Source organism: Haliotis asinina, chromosome 9 (genome assembly GCF_037392515.1).
Source record: "Haliotis asinina isolate JCU_RB_2024 chromosome 9, JCU_Hal_asi_v2, whole genome shotgun sequence".
Taxonomy (NCBI): Eukaryota; Metazoa; Mollusca; class Gastropoda; order Lepetellida; family Haliotidae; genus Haliotis; species Haliotis asinina.
In genome coordinates this window covers 31,485,745-31,509,509 of record NC_090288.1, presented here as the reverse complement: position 1 = coordinate 31,509,509, position 23,765 = coordinate 31,485,745, and the positions used below count along the sequence as shown (strand labels likewise).

The window sequence follows — 23,765 nt, the reverse complement described above, 5'->3', positions numbered from 1 at the left end:
ATCATGGAGGGGTAGAACATGCTTAACATATTGCGAATACTTTGTGCCATTACAATTTATTGATTCATATTCTCGTCACGACTGATTTGAGGTGCAATTTACATGTATTTCGACTGGCTGTTTATGTTTTCTCTTTGCAATGGATTCTGTTTCTGTCGATAGTCTGTATTGTCGATGTCTTGCATTTGCAATGTTCCAAATTAGACCTTCAAATTCGCAAATTCAGCAACCATGCGACTAACGGGATCGAGTAAACAGGCTCGCTGACTTAGTTGACACATGGCATAGTATCCCCTTCGCGAAAACCGATGTTCATGGTGTTGATCACCGGATTGTCTGGTCCAGACTCGATTATTTACAGGGCGTCGTCACATAGCTGGAATATTGCTGTTTGCGGTGTTAAACCACAAACCAACCAAACAGACAATGAGAGCATGACGTACCACACGAGAGAAGTGACACGCTCATACTGAAACACCTGGTGTCATCTCTACTTGAAAGTGAGTCATTAATAGAAATTACTGATTAGGAATCATACAAAGCGCTGTGTATGTACCACATATTCTGTGTGATTATGGGTTGGTTTAACTTCGTTTATATTTTCTATGTCACATTTGTGCCGAAAGAATGAAACATTGGATTATATATCAGTTTCCAACATGAGCGTTTTGGAAATGAATCAGTGTGGTTTCAGAGATCGATTTCTGGAGTTTTGTTTGATATTTTGTTTACATTTTCATGAAATCCATTGGAGTTGACAAATGTACAGTATGTGTCAACTCAAATGCAACGCATTTCATGTTTTTTTTCAGATTTGAAAATGATAAAGATGGCGTTCCTTGCTACAAAAGTATTAGCTATGCTTTTCAAATATGTTTTTGAACGTGACTGAAAACATATGGATATTGCCGTACTCTCACGCATTAGGTATTGACACCACCGCAGTCATTTCTCTCGCCATCCTTTTATTTTCATTACACTTGAAAAAAATAAGAGCTATGAGGTATTTGACTTTTTGCAGGGTTCTATTGATTAATCATCGGAGAAACTTAACAGGCTTTGACCACGGATCAGAATGGCTGATTGAAGTTTATCCCAGGATAAACTGATATTTTTGTGGCATAGCAATATACTTGCCCTTCCAAATGACTTTTGGGAACTCAGTTTGTTCTGTTGTCTTGTTGACTCCGCACGTTATGGGGAAAACCGCATGCTTCAGTCATGCAGTTCTTCCTGCACAAATTACAATTTGTTGACGCTCTGACTCCGTGAAAGTGTTCGTCCATTGATATCTTGAACAACGATGATTACCATACATGTTTCTCGTTAGAATCAAGCTCAACACAAACATACCTGTTTAAACCGATGTGTGAATGTGTTTGTTCTTGAATGTTATTAGACGCTTTCTAGTATTCAGTAGTATTGCTGTTGTCTAGGAATATATTCTTATAGCCGTATAACATACTGACTTCACAGTAGCGTAACAAAGTATGACTTCACAGTCGAATGACACAGTATGACTTCAAAACCGAGTCACATAGCATAACGTCAAAGTCGTATGACATAGGATGACTTCAAATTCGTATTACATAGTATGACTTTAAAGGCGTATGACAGGAGGACTTCACAGCCGTACGGCAAGGTATGACTTCACAGTCATGTGACGTCACAGCCTTATGACATAGTATTTGTCAGAGGCACGTATTCCATGTCTTGTGTTTGTGTCAGGGTGTTTTAATGTTCCACCTACGTATAGGAAACAACCTTTATAACGAAAACGCTTGTAACGAACTGGGTCGAAATGCGTCCAGTGACCCACAGTTAAAACGAACTAAAAGCCACTATCGGTTCATTAAAACCCTACTTCACAGACAATATTTCAAATGATGATTTTAAGGTCGTTACCGTACAACCTGTCCATCATGCACTAAAGCTGTTGTATATAGCTGTTAGTGTAAAAATACAATATACTTCCTCATATTTCAAAGCTGGAATTGGGGAGGCCAACTGGTTAAGTCGTCATGCCAAAATGGGTACAACGTGTGAAGTCCATTTCTGTCCCCCACCATGATATTGTTGGAACATTGTTAAAAGTAAATATCGTCAGTGATTGCCAGGTTACTGGCTAAAAGATACTAGCATTAATAATATAATAATAACATTAATAATAACAACAATGACAACATAACCACAAATGTTGACAATTACAGTAAGTTTTTTAATTTGGATAAAGATCTTTATTGATGAACGTCTGAAGTGAAGATTTAGTCGAATCCAGTAAATCCATTAAATGGACGGGATCGGGTGGTCAGGCTGGCTGGTTGACACATGTCATCGGTTCCCATTTGCGCAGATCGATGTTCATGTTGTTGATCACTGGATTGTCTGGTCCAGACTCGATTATTTACAGACAACCGCCATATAGCTGGAATATTGCTGAGTGCGGCGTAAAACTAAACTCACTCACCCATTAAATGGAGGCAACGACACATTGTTGCCTGTCCGTGTGTCCTCGAACTTGCGTAATCACTCTCGAGTTAATGCACAAACTGTCTTGGAAACATTAAGTCATTAAGTCGTTACTGAATTGTTCACGACTCTTGTGAACCCACGTGAATCAGTGCGAACCCATGGCCACCGAGCTCGGAACTAATTCCTCCATGTTCGAACTGCCTCTGTGCTCAATTTGATGTTTAAAAGAAATGGGATTTGTGGTCTCCGGAAGTTACGTGTTAGTGCCAAATATGGAGTTAGTGATGGAGATAACGGTGGTCAACGAGCCAGATCTAAGGGACACACAGGTACAACCATTCAGCCGTCAGTGGGGACGTACTGTTTACGGGTCGTCTTTTTGTCATTCAAATGGCTCTAAGATTCACTAGGCTTTGGAAAGCAGACTGACAGGTGTGTGAGTGAGTTTACTTTTATACCGCTTTTAGCAATATTCCAGCAATGTCAGAGCAGAGACGCCAGACATGGGATTCACACATTGTATCTATGTGAGGAATCGAACCTGGGCCTTCGGGGTGACGAACGAACGATTTAACCGCTAGGCTACCCCGCCGCTCTATTGATGGGCAAACAAATGCTCTCCGTTAGTGTAATGATGTACACATCAGTAGAATTATGTTATTACATGTACATTCCGACTTGTCAGTTATATTACATAAGTTGCATAACTTGTTCAGAATGCACTGGTAGCCGTGGTCTAAAGCCCCGGAATTCACTGTAAGGTTATGTCCCTTACCCCGGCAAGGATCAGCTGATGATGGATCGTTTTGAGACAAGGCTACCTGGTGACCATTACCCTTCATTTACCTTTTCACAATAAATGCACGAAAGTTTTGGACATTTTAGACATGTTTCTTCGGGCTTTGCTCTCATTTTAAGCAGACTGGGCTTCACATCATTGGACTACTGAGTAAAACAGACCGGAATGTGATATATGTTTCGTCTACATAGCTCAGTGCTCTGACCGCCATGGTTTACATTGATCTGTGAATGTCAGCCTCTCGGAAGTCATATAGGGCAAACTGACCAAGCATCGTTTATAACCACTCGACCTGGACCGCCTTTTCAAAACGTTAAGTTGGTTCACCGAAGAAAGGCGTGCGGTCTTTCGAGTTATTCCTGTTGTGGATTATAAATCAATACTTCGTTTATATTAATGGTTCACTTATTTAATAGATAGACCTGCAGTTGTAGCTTCGGGGAAAATTTTATTGGGACTACATTCATTCTAACATATTTATCGTTGGAAGGATTGCAACATTTTTAGTCGTTCTGCGGATTTTGGAAACATCTAACATGCACGGTGCAATCACACATTCCCAGAAATAAGAATCATCCAAAAATGGAATAGTTTCTTACCCAAAACTACATGTATGCTACTCAAAAGAAGTTAAAAGGCGATTTCAAGGCACAAATTACATTAAAGTTAAAATGAACAAAAGTACTTTGACAGTCATACATTCTCGCCGGCAAAAGTCAAATCTATTGCCTCTCTGCGGAGTGGACAACAGTAATAACGATTTCCTGTCTAACAACGTAAACCAGTGACTGATAGCATGAGCAGCTGTTCACCACGTGTTGGGAGAAAAATCCCGCCTTAACATGAAGAAATCTTTTCAACATTTTTCAACATTACATATACATATATCCGCCTTAATGTGTCCCCCGTTTCAAGAAGACTGAAAGTAATGAAGAATGTACCTTTAACTAAATCAATCTGTTACCATTCTAAAAAAAACATTGTCAAGGCGTTAAAAGACAATGTTAATTATTGAAATGAATACGTTCAGTATTTATCACGTGTTGTTTCCGGAGTCAGAGTGATTTTTGTAACATTTATTCAATTTAAGTTTCCTCCGTAAAACTAAATAATCCTTTTCACGAACAAACAGTCTTGCAGACGCCATTCTGTTTTAAACCTTAATCAATGCACACACGCTCGTAAATTCACTCCAGTAGTTTTCGATTTTAATCAAAATAAACAATTCTGCAATGTTATTGATATTCTACAATGAAATCAATCGATAACATCGTAAACTAATCTGTGTTTAAATTTTAATCATTATAAACATCTCGTGCAATTCATTCGACACATCTCGTACACGTAATGACCCCCCGCGGACTTCATCAAATGTCGTTAAACATAACATAGACATTTCAGTGAAGTTAATTCAACGCAGCGTGGGACTGTCAACGTTTCGCTAACATACGCTTCAATGACTTTGTCAAAACCTGCGGGCGTACTGCGATTTAGGGATAGTCTGTTCTCTGTGCTGCAGTCCCCTGACAATAGAGCGTATCACCAGGACGTCCTCTCTGAGACGAAAGAAAGCTTCTTTAGGATCAATAAGATCTGATATGGTCTGGTATCGGGCAACGGAGAGCCCTCTGAGCGGACACAACTTGGCAGGGTTACTCACACAGATATCGTTTCAGAAAAGACGACTCCATACAGTTCTCCGACGCTGCATGGACAGAGCGTTAAGCCTTCGCCCTCAACAACGTAGTGAGTGTTGTTGAAACTTTAGCGTGCGTGTTGAAAGATGGGAGCTAATCCATGGAGTATACAAGTGATCTGCTACCTTGTGTCGGAGTGATGTCATTCAAAAGGAGCACCCTTAAGTATGTTCCTGCATTCTGTTTATGTTATAGGACATATATAATTCATTAGAAAAGGTAATTACTGTACAATCGTTTACTGCCATTACCTACATTGATTATGTGGGAAGACTTTCTTAAAGCATACCTGGGAGTATTTGAAAGGGCGTCGTTCTGGGCTTGAGATTCAGTTTCTGCATTAACCTGCACATCAGAACGCCATCTACCTGGCATTCATTCTGGCATTCGAGACGTCACATGGTGAGAAAGCATTGTTGGACCCAAGTTGACAATTTTCATATCGACTTTACAATTTCGTCAATTATGATGTACATGCAACCTGCCATTTAACAATTGGACGGTGATTATGTAATTTTATATGTGGACCATAGACGCGAACAGACAAGGATATAGGTAAATACTCCCTTGAAATGCAGAGGAAGTTCATGTCACCGTGACTGAAAAATTCGGTGAATCATATGGCGAAGGACACAGTTTGATGAAGTTAAAACGATTTTTCATTTTTCGGTGCAGGATATATCGTATAAGTACAAGAGTCAGGTTTGTCGGTATAATTGTTTGATAACTACTTTTCAAATTTGTTTACCTTTTCGAATATATGTCGCTCATGTCAAAATATGTATACTTACCCCAGAGGTACTAATTCCATCAGAAATATGTAAATAATTCTAGTTTGACATATCAGTAATATCATCCAGTAATAATATCACCGTAGTTAAGCTGACTCGTGTGTTCTAGAAATAGACGTATAAACTCCATCCTGCATTGACTGGACAACAGATGTGAGATGTACATTCGTACACTGGTATACGGTGTAGTTGTGAACAGAGATTAATCAAACTGCCACAGCTAGTTATTTAATCAGATGCCGGCCAGGTGGGACTACAGCATTTGCTACTGTCACCTATCTCATGTTTCACTCTGTGTGACTTCAGTGTGACATATCGACCCGACTTCCCCAACACGCCACATTCCAGCTAGCCGATTCAACCTGTGGAGTCGACATATATTCTTTATCGTTGCACAATACACGTCCAGTGAGCATGACCTGAGCTGAGCGCTGTGTATCCATCGCTTCCTGCTTAGAGGACACCACGTGACATTTCTTCCTATATAGGCACTAACGGGAAGGCCATGCCACCACAGTATATTTGATGAAAGGATGATTAGCGTAACGCTAGACTAATCTTATGACTAGAATATTAGAGGAAGATACTGATGCGCTGAAGAAGTGACAAGCTTCTTCCTTCAGTCCGGTTCGTTCGTCTGTAGTCATGGGGTACCTTCCGTGTGCCTTGATTTGTCTTTGGCTGCCTGTTTGTTTGTCTATGGAAGTCAAACTTGCTGTGATTTTGCCTTTCGACGATGAACGCATGTTCTCGGTGAGACGAATTGCACCAGCAATTAACCTGGCTATTACCGAAATCAACGAAGACAAGACATTAATGAAGAATCATAAATTTTCCGTTAAGTACAACGACTCAAAATGTGACATAGCGGAAGGAATCAACAAAGCGATCACTTTCTATATCAGGAAGGAAGCCCACGTGTTCCTAGGACCTGTGTGTGATTTTGCAGTTGCCCCCGTAGGACGACAAGTATCTTTCTGGAATATACCCGTCATATCGGGAGGGGCCATGGCTCGAGATTTTAGTGTGTACAGAGCGACCCAGTACCAGCTTCTTACGAGAGTAGGGCCTGTTAATTCTAGGTCCCTATCAACATTCTTCGCCAAGTTGATGTCTCATTACCAGTGGTTGAAGATCAAACTTCTATATTCAAAGGAGGGCCAGGATTATCTTATTAAGGGATTGTGTCATTTGGCCATAGAAGCTTTGCACTACGATCTGGACGCGCTTGCCCCTAACATAACTCAGGATTATTTCCGTCTTGATACTAAAACCGACATGGAGAAGTTGCTGAAGGAGGAGATTGGCCTTGATTACTCAGGTAAGGGCGTTTAATTTTGCATTTACAAGAATAGAATTCATCATGGTCAAACACAGTATAATTATATATGCGCCATAAATATACATGCGTTTGTTCACTTTTGTGAAGGTGACTGCATACGGATGCTGACAGAACATATGAGATAGAACAGTACATCTTGGTACAGTTAATGATATCTCTAACGAGAATGAAACAAAATCCTCAAATAGTACCCTAAAAATAATCCCCATCCAGTGCACTACTGCCAAATGTTTTTAACAACCAACATGCCATATTGTTGTAATAGACAGATACACATCACTGGTGTGTCTTGGTTAATGAGGCTTGTGTGTTTGAATTGTATGATACTTTGGATGGAAATTGTCAATATAGACACACGTTATATATCCCACTGAAATTGTCAATATAGACACACGTTATATATCCCACTGAAATTGTCAATATAGACACAGGTTATATATCCCACTTAAACTAACTATAAAATACACGACCTGTCAACGTATGACAGAACGCTTTCACGCCACGTAATAGCTATAACTTGCTTTAAAACACAAAGAAATATTTTTGTTAAAACTTTCATAAATCATCCATCAAATTAGATTTTAACAGAAAATTAAATTTCTGTATATTTCAGTTGTAAATACAGTGCAGGTGCCAATTGTCCGTCAAAATAGATCATGCTTACATGAATTGAAAAAGATTGTTATTAATATAAATCATACAATTTACATAACATATGCAGCTGAACGGACGATAACACAATTAGTAAGTTGACAGGTCCTGCACATCATTACTGGAATCCCAACCTATGCATTGATACACAGATGTAAAAATAAATACCAATTTTGTGATCGTGTACTCCATAGTTGGAGTATAACGAAACGGTTTTATGTTCTTTTGTGTGTTGTCGTATTGCCGGCATTGTGGTTTTATACCATCTGTTTAGACTAACACCAAAGGCTGGTGCTGACTACAATATTGTTGTCGAGTACCTGTCGCATTTATCAGCACATAAAACCCAAATGCCGCCAATCCCTGATAGTTAGAATGATTTAAGGTAGTATGTGCTTTTCTTTGTGTACACATAAACTTTTACGACCTCCATTCGTGAATAGGTATAGCCATGTTAATGGTTTATTTATGTATTTACAATTTGCCAAGTTGGTCATACGTCAACTGTATGTGTCCTCAACACATATATGCTCACGAAAACCACATGTGATAGCATCATGCTGCGTAAAAAAAAGTCAAGTGTCATATGAAATCATAAACTTGTACAGTTATGCTGTATGTTGTAGCTAAGAAAGACGTTGATAAATTGGGTTTGGTTCGCGTTAATCCAAAATATGCGAAGCTGGTCTTTTTCATTACGAATGAAGTAAATTGATAGTTGGTCAATTTGGATGGTTGATATTGACATGCGCCTCCAACACTGACTAGTATTGACATGCATCTAAAACACAAATTGATATTGACAAGTGTCTGTTACACTGACACTGACATGCGTCTAAAACACTGATTGATATTGGCATGCGTATAGAACACTAATATTGACATATAACTATAACACTGATATTGACATGCGTCTTTAAGAGTAATTCTGGCATGCGTCTATAGCAAGATCGCTATTGACATGCGTCCACAACACTGATATTGACATGCGTCTATAGCACAGATCGCTATTGACATGCATCATAACACTGACACTGACATGCGTCTATACCACTGATGTTGGCATGAGTCTATAGGTCGTCAAAGTGTAAGTGACTATGGTTAGTTAAAGAAGAGGAATGACGAATGGACTGTACGAAAAACCCGCACGCAGACAGAAGGAGCAGTACGAGACGAAACATGGTGGATCAGAAAAGCACATGGCATACTCCACAACAAGTATATAATCATATTATGGTTCGTTTTCATTTCTACTGATTGCGCTACCAAGTGGGAAATGTATTTATAACGTTTTACTGTAGTCAGGCGAAGGCATCCATCCTTGAAAGAGTACTAAATACAACTAATTATCCGTGTCGATTTCCGATTTGGCGGTATAGAGTGCTGTACAAGTATATCCGGCAGCCCATGTGGTACTGATATATCTCCCAGACTCCTATATTACTACTGACATCTGCAAATCAAGAGATAGATCTATGTCTAAAAGAACCCTCCACGGTAAAGGTATGAATAAACGCCTGTCAAGTAATGTAAATCCTCGGTCAAACTGAATTCCTAGGGACTCAACAAAGTTTCTTACTGATAAATTAAATACATACATATAATGCGCCTGTTCCACACCCTAAGGCATGCTCAAAGCGCTACAGAATATCTACAATGGAGTATTAACAGCTGAAATAATTAGTAGTATGCTGTGAAAATTTGAGTTTTAAGTCTCTACTTAAAAATGTCAATTGTGTTATTAGCCTAGAAGTAAATGAAACAATTGGAAAGACATATGAACCTCAGCATCTTCTATGTCGTGGTGATTATATGGTCGTCACAGGATTTGATCAAAGCTTCTTCGTTGATCAAAGCTTCTTTAGCCAAGGTTGTCCGATTGGAACTTGAACGCATACCGCATATATGCCTGTGTGTGCATTATGCCTGCGAGACTGAATTAAGCAGGCGTCTTCACGGGACTTAAGCCTTGTTCAGACATCAGTTAAAGATGAGAGGCTCTGATAGCCTCGACACTGGAGGAAATATTAGGGCCATTATCGCTTTTTACATGCATATGTGTTGGTGAAGTTTAGAGGTGGCGAAATGGTAATATTAAACCTGTCGAAGCGAGCAATAATTTAATCTAATTGATGTCGCGTTTATGACGAACATAACGCAATTATAAATTTGGGCTCATGGCGAATATAATAGGCCACTACTTGTTTAGCGACAAAAACAGTGTGTGGCGTTACGTGGGTTTCTCACATGATCTAACTGGCGGGACTAGCCACAGATCCAGTACATGTTGTCTTGAGAGTGGGTGAGAGTGAAAAACTTCTATGAAACTGTTTTCCAGATATATCACGAGATATGTGTTTGATGTAGAAGTACAGAGCAAACGTCCCCCGTTTTCCATTTAAAGGAAACCAAAGAACAGGGTGTATGGTATTGATGGATCTTATTTAGTGAATAAGGGGTTTTAACCCACGATCATAGGATTCTGGTGTGTCCAAGGGACGCAACTCTAACAAGTCACAAATGAGAGGCGCAAAGCAGGTACTGAACACACATTACAAGGCAGAGATCACTCGAAATGTGTAATAAGAGAACGAACACAAGTTATTTATGATTATGAATGATCACTTGATCGGGTTGGGTCTGGTATGGTGGGTGATGCAGCCTAGGAATTAAAGAGCACGCTCCACACGATAAAGTCCTAGGTTCGATTCCCCACTTGGGTACAGTGTGTGAAATCCAATTCTGGTGTCCCCTGTCCTGATTTTGCTGGACTTGTGCTAAAAACGGCTCATTCACTCATTGAATTCGGTGTCATCGTGTTCAGATCATGATGACATCTTAAAGGCACAGATATTCTAATCCCAAATGTAATCGTCAAAAACTTTGCAGGCGTGTTTCTTTATGAACATTACATCATCATGACGAGTACCATTCAGAGTAAAATTACAAACAATTAAACGTATGCTTTCAGGCGTACTTGGTAGACACAGGAACAGTACATACACATGTTCGAGTACCACCAAAGGTCCATGATTGGCTCCAATTTCGCGAATACCTTAGGTCATTACTATCTGACTGTTATCAAATGCTTATGATCTGGCAGAAATCTTCCAGTGGACTTTTGATTGTGATTATGATTTTGTTTTGATTTTTCATAAAAGTATTAACGTTGGTATTATTTTAAATCATGGAGTTTGTATTAGAGCGTTCGTACGAAGTACAGACGGACAATTACTTATTACAGCATTTCAGCTAGGTATTTGCATACCTCATCCGCCGTCACGCTGATATACTCTTAAAATAAAATAGGGAATCTTCATATTATTTTTATTTACGATTAAATATACTTAGGAGATTTATCGGAGTCAATCAATGTTGATTATGATATTATTGAATATTTTGAGAGTACATCGCCATTTGCGCTTCCTAACAACCATAGTTATTTGGAATGTAGTCGCTTTTGAAAGATGATTGGTGTAACGTGTAATTTGAATGTATGCGATTTTCATTTTTAAACAAACGACTAGAAACAAACACTAACAAATGTGTGATGCAAGATGATGTCAAAATTAATGTTCTAAGTGATTGCTCGACCTTCATGAAAAAAAACGTCAAAATGAAAAATGGGACCCCATGCACGTGTATGGGGCTACTGCATTGTGCACGTGCTTATCATGCGTTGTGTGTTTAGAGGTGGCAATAGAGGGAAATGGTGATGTGTTCATAAGATGTCTGTCCTTGAAACGTTTGTACACATCCTATCCAAATTGAAAGTTCATTACCCCTACTTTCTTAAAAAAGATATATGCGTATGGTGGCCTACTTATAAAAGACTTCTACCATCACGCCTTAGACTCGGGTTCTATTGCGCACATGAGAACGGTGTGTGAAGAACGTTTTCAGTGAAGCCTGCCGTGATATTGCTGGATTACAGCTTAAAGCAGCGAAAGACCTCATGCACGGTTAGGTGTGCATAGTTTAAATTATACAGGTAATTAACGTCACGGTCAGCTGTCTAGGTCAAATAGAAGTCAGTGTCGTGTTCATTTCATGTATGTTTCATATGTGTTTTATGGGTACACAGGATAATACACCTCACAGCATGGTATCATAGCGAAATATGAAAACATAGTGAGGCCAAGGGAGTGTCCATTCATCTTAAGCGTCGCCATCTGCTGGTTAGAACTCCCTCTCACAGGACTACCACAGAACTATTATCGTATATGTGAAACACGGTTCGACCTGAGTAAATTTCTAGGTTTATCACCATATCAGCTCGTAGATTTCAGCTGAGCATTCCTTCCGCCATCCTTCGAACATTGACAGGCTAGGAATGTTGTCATCGCGGGGTCAACACAACTCACAAACGGTGATCGATGGCGTTTACTTTCCCCTGCCCTTTTAACGGATCCTCTACCTTGTTAGATTTAATCAATAGGTGTACATTGTAATCATACTCTAACAGCGCTGATTGAATTACTTAATGAGCTGAAATACCTACCATTAAATGTTGATCAAAGAAGTTACTTGAGACAATCTACCCAACGGGTATGATCAGATCTGTTTTCTCGCATTACCTTGTAGATTCGCCTTACTATCAGTCATAATCGACCCCTGAGGTGCACTAAGGTGTTCAGTTGCTCATTGGCGGAAATGAAAACCAATCATTGTTCAGGAACATTGGTAGCTCTAAATACTCTGCAGACATACTGGTGCCATTTGGCGGGTCTGTCCTGCGGGGCGTTCGTTGTTTATCATTATGAGCATAACATTCACCCTTCAGGCCTGTATTTGCGGGTATTAATATCTCAATCAAACAGGATTTATTTGCTCTCTGTTCCATTTATAGACGATTTGCAAATACAGAGCATTTTGTATTGTACCCGAGTACGTTTTACCAGATGCCCGTATCAGTTGATTGTATACACTACTCTACGATCACTTTTGGACGATGCTAATAAAAGATTAATCGAGACTGTAAAAGCAAAAATCAAAACTCATTTTACGCCATTTTCTAGTTTGCATGAATGTATAAACAAAAGCAATGAAACCCTTTCGACACCAATCTCTGATGGAACATTGAGCTTGGGATACCGACTGTATTATAACAAGTGTTCACCCGAAAAATTACTGCCGTTAAAGTGGTAATAGTATGTCATCTTTTTTAACATAATTTATATATGTCCGCCATATAGCTGGAATATTGCTGGGTGCGGCGTAAAACTAAACTCACTCACATATGCATATGCGGCCAATGCTCTTATTCTCCAAACGTTCGTAGCCCGAGGAATTCGTAACTTTGATCGTAGCCAATGTCTTAAGAATGGACTTAAGAAGGTCTTAGGGCTACGAAAGTTTCGAGAATGCTTAGCCTGGTGATTAAATGTGTACCATAAAACAGTAACTCAATTGCACTTCATTCTGTGTTTATGTAGACTGTGTAAATGTGTGATGAACATAGAATGGTGCCGGTTATCCCATGATTGCATGAACAGGTGGCACAAGTTGCATGTTTGATCCATGACAAATGCAAGAGGGATGTAAGTGAAATGTAGACGTACATTAGTACAGACTTTACGGATATTGTACAGAAACAGGCCCTGTCAGAACCCTGCCACTGTCCTTGTCAGAAATCAGGACAGATCCTAATGATGTTAATAGTGTTGTAAATGAGCTACGGAAGATGCATACATATCACGTGTATAATTACAACCGGTGCGCTGAAAGGCACCGCATGTTCACACGGCAGAACTAAACACCCTGGACCAACACTCATTATCAGAATTAGGAGACTAGAGGTGTGGTTTGTAACAAAAGAATGGTAATAATTATCGGAATCATAAAGGCTTGATTAACGTCACATTAGTGGAGCATGTGCCCCAGCATCTAAATGGATATCCGCGAATGAAGTGTTTACCTCCGACGCTGCATTGTCAGCTCTCATTACGACAGGTAATAGGCTGTGCTGTACAGCTATCATGTATGTGTTTTGGAGTCTGGAAGGTTTGTTCTTTGTGTACATTTTCCTACTTAACCTTTACACTGCAGCAACACATTTTATGTTGTTTTTCTTTCTTCTATCCTGTTGTACGTGAAATGAGATCTTTAAAACAAACACAAACTGTATCATAGTCACAATACAAAATTTAGGACAAAATCACTATATCCTTTGGATATATTTTGAACCTGCCATCTCACTGTGGTATATTGTTCCCGATTTGCATTGATTTAAACCGTCCATGTAATCAGAAAAAAACATTACAAGGTAAACACGCTAGCAATTCATCTTGTCCCAGTGAATTCTTTCGTTCTCAATTCCATTGTGTGAGTGAGTGAGAGTGAGTCTAGCTTCACGCCGCTTTTATCAATATTCAGCAATATGGCGGTGGTGGACACTGGAAATGAACTTCACACAAATTACTTTATCATCACTAGATTAGAGTGTTTGATTTACTGAATACGACTATAAGCCGCCTTCAGTTGCATGTTTGAGAAGAGTCTTGATTTAAGCCAACGACATAAGCCCCAGTTTCAAACTGCGTTTAGATATATTCTCGTCTATCTTGCAACTTGTCCACAAATTATCGATCAGTCATCAGATTGGAGAACCGAATACGACAAAGCTGTACCATAATGTAAAGACAAGATATGCTCTCTCTAACATCCATTATGCATCTCCAGTTCACACATACCCTCCCGGGGAAAAGAGCAGTGGGTAGCCAGACTATTACTTCTGATATTACGAAGTCAATCAGTTCGTGGTATTCATTGACTCTTTAGTTACTACTTTACTGAGGGCCACAACCAAACAACGATCAGATTCCCAAAAGAAATTAGTCACGCCATTCCTTTCGATTTTGTTCAACCGATTAGAAGCCAGTAGACCTTCTCAATCAAATCCTTTTTCCGTCTTAAGAAGGCGGAAATTGCCACCGCTCAGTGGTTCAGTTAGCGTTTCAGGTACGGACATTAGGTGTACCCGCATCCTATACACCAGTACATATTTGTCAGTTTGACGTTGAGTCCAAGATAAAAAAAAACTGCTGACCTTTGTTTAATTCCGTCGGGACTAAAATGTATGGAAGCACATCTGATGCCAACTGGAGCTAAAACACATACGAAATAAATTTTAGCCCTTGGGAGTGCACGGGGATTGAATAGAGTAAGCCTAGTTGCTTTGAAAAATCTATTTTTGCAGAACATTTTTTATCTTAAAACAATCGTCAAATTTCTCTACGTTACCATTAAGCTTCACTAATGGGATTCGAAAGCTTCACTAATGTGATCCCATGTATGATAAGTCTCTGCGTTATATGAAATACATAGCTGATTCCTATAGAAGTACTTCAAATATCTCCAAACGCTAATCAGGGCACTTTTATTAACAAACTTGATACTTATCTGGAAAAAAACCACCTTTTTCTGAAATCAATTAGATCCAGAACAATCTGAGTTAATACAGCAGGATTTATTTGAACCCATTGGTCTGAACAACGAATGAAATTCTGAAAGCACATTTCAAATTGCTATCAAGTTAAACTTGTTCAACCTTGCCATGCACCTTGTCAATCATTATCGGGAGTGTAATAAATCATGTGAAAACCTTGATTCTTTCATGGAGAAACTTGCTGTTTCGTACATGTTTTGTACTCCATAATTATATGTAATTACCTTAATGATGGCGCAAAGTCCTCGCCGTCAGATATAATTATTGCATTCAATGTCCAATCAAGCCAAGGCAGTCTTGATGTGATCCTTACGATAATCACTGAATCAGACGTCAATGCAAGTCAAATCAACTTTTTCTTCACTCTTCTCTCCTTTCATTTAGTTTATAAAACGGTAAAAAATTGGAGAGGTCATCAGCAGTGGAACGTTTATCCCTTTGGCTTCGAATCGGTATTATATTTCAATCCTGCAGAGAAACTACTTCGTATTTTGCTTTGTACATAGAGCGAAGGAGAACGACGGGTAGAGGATAGAGATGAGTATATTGTGTTCAGCCCATTCCCGTTGTCCTCCCCCGTGATATTGCTGGAACAATGCTAAAGGCGGCGTAAAACCACACTCACTCGCAAAATCAACGGAGTAGATACCTAACCCGTCAGACCACAACACACGCTCTTCAGTTCAGACCAAAGTGCGCAGCCCAGTACATGTATTGGATTTCAAACAACCTTGTTAAAATGACAGAGCCCAGTCTGGTCTAGCATTGATCGTGGCCACTGGTCAGTTTACTTAATTTGTGTGCCTTAGTCTCCGTGGAGGCAACGTACACTGGCATACGTGTACGGCGTCGGCATCGTCTTCCCAGTCGGTGGAGGAAACTGTGTTCATAGTCAATATGCATGCACGAAGGAATCAAAGACAATGAGTTGCAATATAAACCGAGATTAGTTTTTGAGCAATGAATGTTTTTATATGGTAAATTTGGAGATACTTCTAGATTTAATCCGACTGCGTCTGTCTGATCCAAGATCGACTATCAAAGCCAGTGAATGGTCGTTTTCGAATCAGTGTAAAATAATTATTAACTAGTGGGAATGGATAACGCAACCACTGACCGGTGATTCCATGAGTTCTTGCAATGACAGCACCCGTCACTCACAACATTACCACAAACAGGTATCGTTTTTGGCCTAAATAAAAGCAGAGGATGTTGACTATATTAAATGAAGAGTTGAACGCTAATATTTCTTCCGGGTATATTGTATAGTGTACAGAGATCTTACATTTTCATGACAAAAATGCGGGGTATTTTTTGTTGTTGTTGTTTCCTTTGTTTTGCTTTTTTTTCGTTTTGGTTTATTGTTTTGTTGGTTTTCTTTGTTTTGTTTTGTTTTTTGTTTTGTTTTTTGTTCTGCTTTTTTTTTTACTGGATTGAATGATTTCTGATTTCATGCCACATGTAGAAGTCACTTTAAATGTACCTATACATACGGGGTTTTCAAGGTATTGTTTCTAAAACATCTCCGGTGTCACAGTGAGAAAGATATATAATTTGAACAGATATTTGCCGTTTCTAACGAAATAAAAGTAAAATGTTACAGTAACAAAGTACTATACCCTTTTTGCCATTTTTACACTAACGTTCAGTTCACCTTAACCAACCCATATATTTCAATTAACAAGATCCCACTTACTGTGCCAATAATAGCCAAAACGAGACATGTTTACGGGTGGTAATTACACCAGGATTCCCGTTAGTGGACGAAAAACATACATCATTACGCTTTCCTGTCCCCTGTAGTGTGGGGCTGTCATTAATTGTTGACACTCTTCAAACCACTGGTGTTGTTTACATGTTTTGACAGTGTCTTTGCTTATCAGTGTGTGTGGTGCATATACTCCCCGCGGAGACTGGTTAATATCTGGCATTGACGTTTAATACGTTTTCCTGACTTACGCTGCAAAAGAGATTCTGTTGGGAATTTTAAAACTTGATGTGCTTTGAAATGATGTAGAGGACTTTAACCTGTTGTTTATATGTCCCAAAAGGAAGGTTTGTTGTAGCTATTTGTCACAGCTCTGTATCTTAAGGAATGTGAAGATGTTTTGTCTTTCCTGCTCAACTGTGGTGTTAAGTAATGCGGATGCTGTAGGTAAGGCATGACACCCGTTACGAACACCTGGTACCATCACACATTTCCAGTGTTCTATTCTCATCGTTGTCAGTAGGGTTTTACGTGAGTTCAAGTTTACACCGCTTTTCGTGATATTCTACAATATCACGGCGGGGAAGACCATACATTGCAACCATATGGGAAACAGAACCCAGGTCGTCGGTGTCACGAGCGAATGTCAACCACAAGACCATTCTACCGCCTCTAAACTAACTATGAGATGAAATGATATAATTAAAAGTGTCTTTTCAAGTGAGTGGTTCAGTGATAACGCTACATTTAATCAGCATACATAATCTGTAAACGTTTCATTCAATACACATTCAGTGTTTAATCATACAACCAGGGCCCCGTTTCACAAAACTCTCGTAAGCCTAAGGTCTCGTAACTTTTCCCGTAGCCTTTGCACCTCCTATGTTACAGTATGCCAGGTACAAATGCTACGAGAAAAGTTACGAGACCTTAGGCTTACGAGAGTTTTGTGAAACGAGGCCCTGGTTATGTTATTCTGCTGCCTTGATGCGTGTGCATATTTAAAGCTGTGTTGTACAAATTCATTCATCCATAGTAGTGATGCACACATTGAGGTTTTTACCTTCTGTACTGTTGAACCACTACAGGTGACACATCCCTGGGTCAAAGTCACGGTGACATGGCACTGGGTAGTATTATAGAGGTCGACCCTCACCTTGCAGGTTACTGTGCTGACATCCAATTTGAAGTTTAACTACAAATGGCGATGTTACATTGATAATAATCATTCCTATAATTCACATGGACCAGACCATTCTGATATGAAAGTCATTGAACATTGTGTGTGATTCTGCGTGACGAATACCATTTACTGACAAGGAAGTGTTACCTGGTTCCGGCAAGAGGCCTGGGCAAGAGGATATTGAGCAATCTAGGCTGTTTCATCTTACTGTGTCTAATGATTCATCAACAAAGGTACGTGTAGGAAGTTCTAATTCTATTATTGTCAATGACGGTAGTTATAAGCGTTGAAAAAATGAATGATGAGGAACGGAACATTAATCCTTCAGAAAATGAAATTGCACGTCTTCACGCGGTGGCTGAAAACACAATTTCTGTCCTGAGCACAACGAAGCCCAAACCTTTCTTCGTATTCCCTTAAATGTACTGGTCCACGTTCCAGAAAACGGTCTTAAAAGTAATGCTCCCACATTTCCATGACGACTAAGGTCATATTGTGCAAGTATTTTAAGTATTGGCAGAACTATTGATCATAGCTCAGTGGCTGCATTGATGACAAGAACATCAATAGTTGATGTCAGAAGAGGTCAACACAGATTACCACAACTTCATCATTCTTTCCCCTTTCTTTATAAATTGCATATACTGTTTTCAAATGGGAAGCCGATAGAATACTTTCACAACTTAACATAATCGTTGGTAAAATGTTATTGAGGTAACATTCTTCTGTATATAATGACAGTCATTTTTGACTTGGACAAAAAAGAAAACGTTCTTCATGCGAGGGATCTGCAATGATATACAAGTACATTTACCCACCGTACCAGGAATACCGCAACCAATATCACACATAACAGTTTCACCAGAATCATTACCTTCATTCTACCTATCTAAACAGTATTACTAGTTAAAATGTCGGCGATAGCCAGCCCTAAGTACGTAATCTCCGGTTTCTAGACTTTATTGAGAAGAATAATTACGTTAATTGGGACAATTTAGGAGATTGCTAATGGATGGGGTATTAGTGAAGCTGATTTTATTCTTCTCGGGAGATCATCGTACGTGTGTATTCTGAAGCTTTGTGTTGGTAGAAGACTCACATATAACCTTTATCTTAGTCGCTGCTTCGATGATAAGTAGACCGTGACCGCAGAGGAAACAGGATGTGACCTACATAAGAAACTGCTTTCACTCTTGCAACACAAATGCGTGGGTGTGTGTATTTTATTTCTGACCCCCGTGGCATTCTTAGCATGAACTGGTCTCATTCCTGTTCCTCAAGCTTTCCGTATGCGTCGCCTATCATTGGATCCGGTCATACTATGTCCGATCAAGCTGTTTGTGTGACTCCACGTGTGTCCAAGCTGGTAGTGGACTTCTGGTACGAATCTTGTAGCTAATTTTATGATTTGCCATGCTTGATCATGTTTGCGTTGTGGTCACTGACTGACTCACTCTCTAGCTAACTACCTGACGGGTTCACGCACTGTCTGATTTGCTATTTTATTCACTGTTTGCCTCACCCACACTTTGCTTTACTCACTCACTTTTTGACTCACACATTTTTTTACTCATTCTTTGACTCACGCACATTTGAGTCACTCAGGTTTTGACTCACGCACTTTTTACTCACTGTTTCAGTCATGCATTTGTTTACTCATTCTTTGACTCATGCACATTTAAGTCACTCTTTGACTCACAATTTGGCTCACTCACATTTTGACTCACTCATGACTCACTTTTTCACTCACTCTCTGATTCACGCATGTTTTCACTCATTCACCTTTTCACTCCCTCACCTTTTTACTCGCTCTGCCTATCAGAGGAATTTCATTTGACCATCAGATATGGAAAAAAAACTGAATTTCGTAGATGCTTAATAGCATCATAAAACTATACATTTACTGCTTGAAATGCCAAGGATGAAAATATCAGTTTGTATTATTAATATGTTGCCATGGTGTATTATGACAGTAATGTTAAGTTATCCGAAATAGACCAACATTCGTGTAAAGTGCCAACATGCAGTTATTATCTGAAACAAGGATGCTATCTCTGCAGGTGTTACCCGAAACTATCTCAGTGCTCTCCAATAGATGTTCACTTGTGTGGTCGAACCCCCATTTTTCACTTTGTGATTTGAGAACAGCATATTCCTTCACGTTCCAAAAGTAGTCACCTGCAAAGGGAGTGATCCTTGATTTCATTTGTCACGTTGTACAATACGTCAACGTCATGATCTTATTGCTGGAATTTGACACTAAACTTACTTCACGTTGTATGTGTATACAGTGGAAGCTGTCAAAATCGGCATCTGACCAATCCGGCAAGTTCTCAACACCGGCATAAAATCTCAGTCCCGTCCGTGGCATGTACATTTATCATCAGCCCTACATTTCTGCATATTGTCTAAACCGGATTATTTCTTCTGTCCCGATGAGTGCCCGTTTAGACAGCCTCCACTATATGTTCAGTGTGCCTAGCACCGCCTGCACAATCCTATATTAACAACAACTGTGACAATCTGTCGCAGGTTGTTTGTCTGTATTCATCTATTGCTTTAATTACTACATGCATATTATTTATAGCGACGTATCCTTGCACACTTAAACAATCAATATTCACAGTGAATGCACACTTATTTTTAGCCGTAGAGAGCGGGTTTTGACGTAATCAGAGATTTGGCATACATTGCCAATTTTTGCTCTGACACAGAATCTGATTTACGCATGTTATCGACAACTCTAATTTGACAGAACAAATAAGTAATCAAGTGATCGCTGATAACAGCTGTTGACCTACTGACCTATGTTGCCGGTGGATACACGCAGTCCTTTCAACACAGGTGTATGGCCAACTGGCATGTATTGAGCGTTGTGCGTCTGTGAAAGTACAACACATTCCACCTTGCTTGTTCGGTTGTTTAACATGCTGCTTTTAATTTGCTGAATCGCCTGCGCAAGCTTCCCAACATTCCTCATGTTTCATAATGAAATCAAGTCTTTGAATCACCCTGGCTGCTTTGGAAGCTTTGCGGTTAAACGTTCTGTCGTCACGATTATTTCTGATATGGCTATGGTGCTATTAATGAGACATACCTAAAAATGCACTCACGTGCGCACTCTCTCACTTACTCACTCATTGTTTAATATCTAAGCAAGAGACCACTCATTATGGGACAAGGCCTCAGGCCCTAGATTGGTACAGCAAAACTCCGCTGGCCGTCGAGGTGGTGCTGTATGAATATTGCGAAGAGCAGAGTTAAAGAAGACATTAAGTACTTCACTCACATTACCAACTCACCATCCGTGGAAGCAAATAACGTCGTAAATTACGTCATATTTCCAAATGAAAGAAGAATACCCAAGCTCGTGATTTTTCGGGTGTTTGACAAATACATGATGTGATATGACTCGATTCGTGTTGAAAGTAACGTCAAAATCTCGTTGACTCACTGCCGAGACTGTATCGTCACAGAAATGGAACAATGTAGATAAACTTATATTAATGGCCATTAGCATGCTATTTTGGAAACTCAGTATTCCCAGTAATTATCCGATTCTCACTTTTCAGAACATACAGCATAAAGCGATTTCGCAATGTGTCAGCAGATGGTAACATTTACGTTAAAGCCTGTTGTGAAAGGTTACTGCAAGCACATTCATTTTGTCAGAGATAACAGTGGTATTAAGATTAAGAAACGGGGACTTTCCAGCAGAATTCAAAATTATGAAGCATATTTGTGCGCGTGATTCATTTAGATTTGTAACGGACTTCAAAGTGAGGGTTGAATGGGAAGGACACATATGTCCCTGTGGACCGAGAGGGTTAAAACCACCAATCCACACGTTCAGTCTGTGTTAACGACTTGTGTTCCACGACAAAGTAAATATGTACTCCTCCTTTGTGTGAAATCTCTCTCAGCTATATAACATCAGATGACATTTCAAATTATTGTCTATATATTTCCTTTGATGAGATTTAATATTGTCGATCACTGACCGAAAACAGTCGTAGGTGGTATGGATTTCAAACGACCCTGTGTATGAAGAACTCTGTCCTTTCAATAACTTCAACACATTTGAAACATGAAAGCTACGGGGAAAATCGATGTATTCGGGGAACATATTGAAGCTTAGGGATATGTTTCTTTGTAATTCTAGCAAACGCATACGGCTAAAATAGAAAGTAGCCCAGGAAATCATCGGGGTGAAATAAAGAAGCTTGACATTACGTGAAAAACAATTGAAACTGGGATGGGTGTTGCGAAGAACACCTGGTGTCATCACCGAAACTGCATGATCCGTTGAATGCCCACATCCCCTTTACCCAGAAACCCATGTTCACTGCACTCCGTGTCGTCCTATACGGTCTGTATGTTAGGACTAGAAATTTCAGTCATTTCATGAAATAACTAACAGGGTCGGCCATTTCGCGCATTTCAATATACTTCATTTCATTTCATCTATATGTCGTGCACAGGGATTTGTGAGCAAACAAACAAACAGATGTAAATGCTTCAAAGCCAGGCTGAGGTAAAGCAACATTGAATATACAACCAACGCCTAACCTTGCAGCTTCGGAAAGTAACGGTATAACAATGGTTGTGAGGGCGCAGACTACACGTGTCGCTTTTCTCTGTGTACGAGTGGTGAGTATATATGGTTCGCCTGGATAAGAAACAAATGTCCGTAGAAAAGAGATTTCAGCTTGAAGCATAGTCAACTGTACGATTCCACCTATATCATGAGTGGTATGTTTACGAAGCACTTTTTCATAGTCTGTTTGTTTGTTTGATAGTTTGTTGTTTTCAGTCACACCAAGCAATATTCCAGTTAAATGGCAGCGATTTGTAAATAACCGAGTCTGGGCCGGACAATTCAGTGATCAACCTTTCTGTCAGTAATTCTGTCAGCATATATATACTGCCCTGGGTGTAGATTTTTGAAGCTTTCTTATCGCTAACATAGTTAATGTGAATCTGGCACTTACGACAATCTCAGCGGTAAGAGAGCTTCAAAAATCTAGGCTCTGACCCTGGCACCCATTAACAACACACACACACACCGTTAATCCTGTTAATCTCGTTTCCACTGAAATCGGCCGGATAAATGATTGCATTTACCGCTGTCTGACATTCCGTGTACACATGTCACCGTGTGTGTCATTTAAATATTAACCATCAGTCATGCGTTTCAACAGCTGGGAATTAACTACCGTTTCTAGTTGAACCAAGTTAATGACAAAGGATTAATTTAAAATGCATTATGAATATGTTTCTGTTTGTTATCGCCCTGTCGGTTTTACTACCTTTAGGCGGTTATAATATAAAAGGAATTTTCAGTATGCATGTTAAATTGATATTTTATCTCTTCTGTGAACTTTCGTTTACGGACAGTTATGCCATTTTTTACCATAGACGTTGCAATACGGTGCTTTAGACACGACACTTTACAATTTACATACATCTCGTGAAATTACAATATATCGTTGTTGCAGCTGAGTGTGGCCAAGCAATTCAACTGCTATGCACAAGGGTCAATTTCACAATTCGCACTTCAACGAATGATATTCGAATGATCACTAAATTAAAGATAATGCACTTATGTCAACAGTGGTTACACGTCGGGGACATTACTGGAATCGGTTGACTCCCAAAGACAAATCACCTCGCTC

The 23,765-nt window shown here is 39.5% G+C and overlaps 1 protein-coding gene across 3 annotated transcripts in view; it reads left to right on the top strand.

The window, feature by feature from the left end:
• The window catches only part of LOC137295684 (atrial natriuretic peptide receptor 1-like), a 415,887-nt gene that overhangs the window by 201,376 nt on the left and 190,746 nt on the right, over nucleotides 1-23,765 (top strand). The window contains exon 1 of one of the 3 annotated variants that reach the window (XM_067827163.1): nucleotides 5,602-7,080. The exons of the other annotated variants lie outside the window; for them this stretch is intronic. Within the exon in view, the coding sequence (XP_067683264.1) occupies nucleotides 6,405-7,080 (676 nt within the window). The 5' untranslated portion in view covers nucleotides 5,602-6,404. Of the gene's footprint in view, nucleotides 1-5,601; nucleotides 7,081-23,765 lie in introns of those variants that run through there. 3 annotated transcript variants of the gene reach the window in all.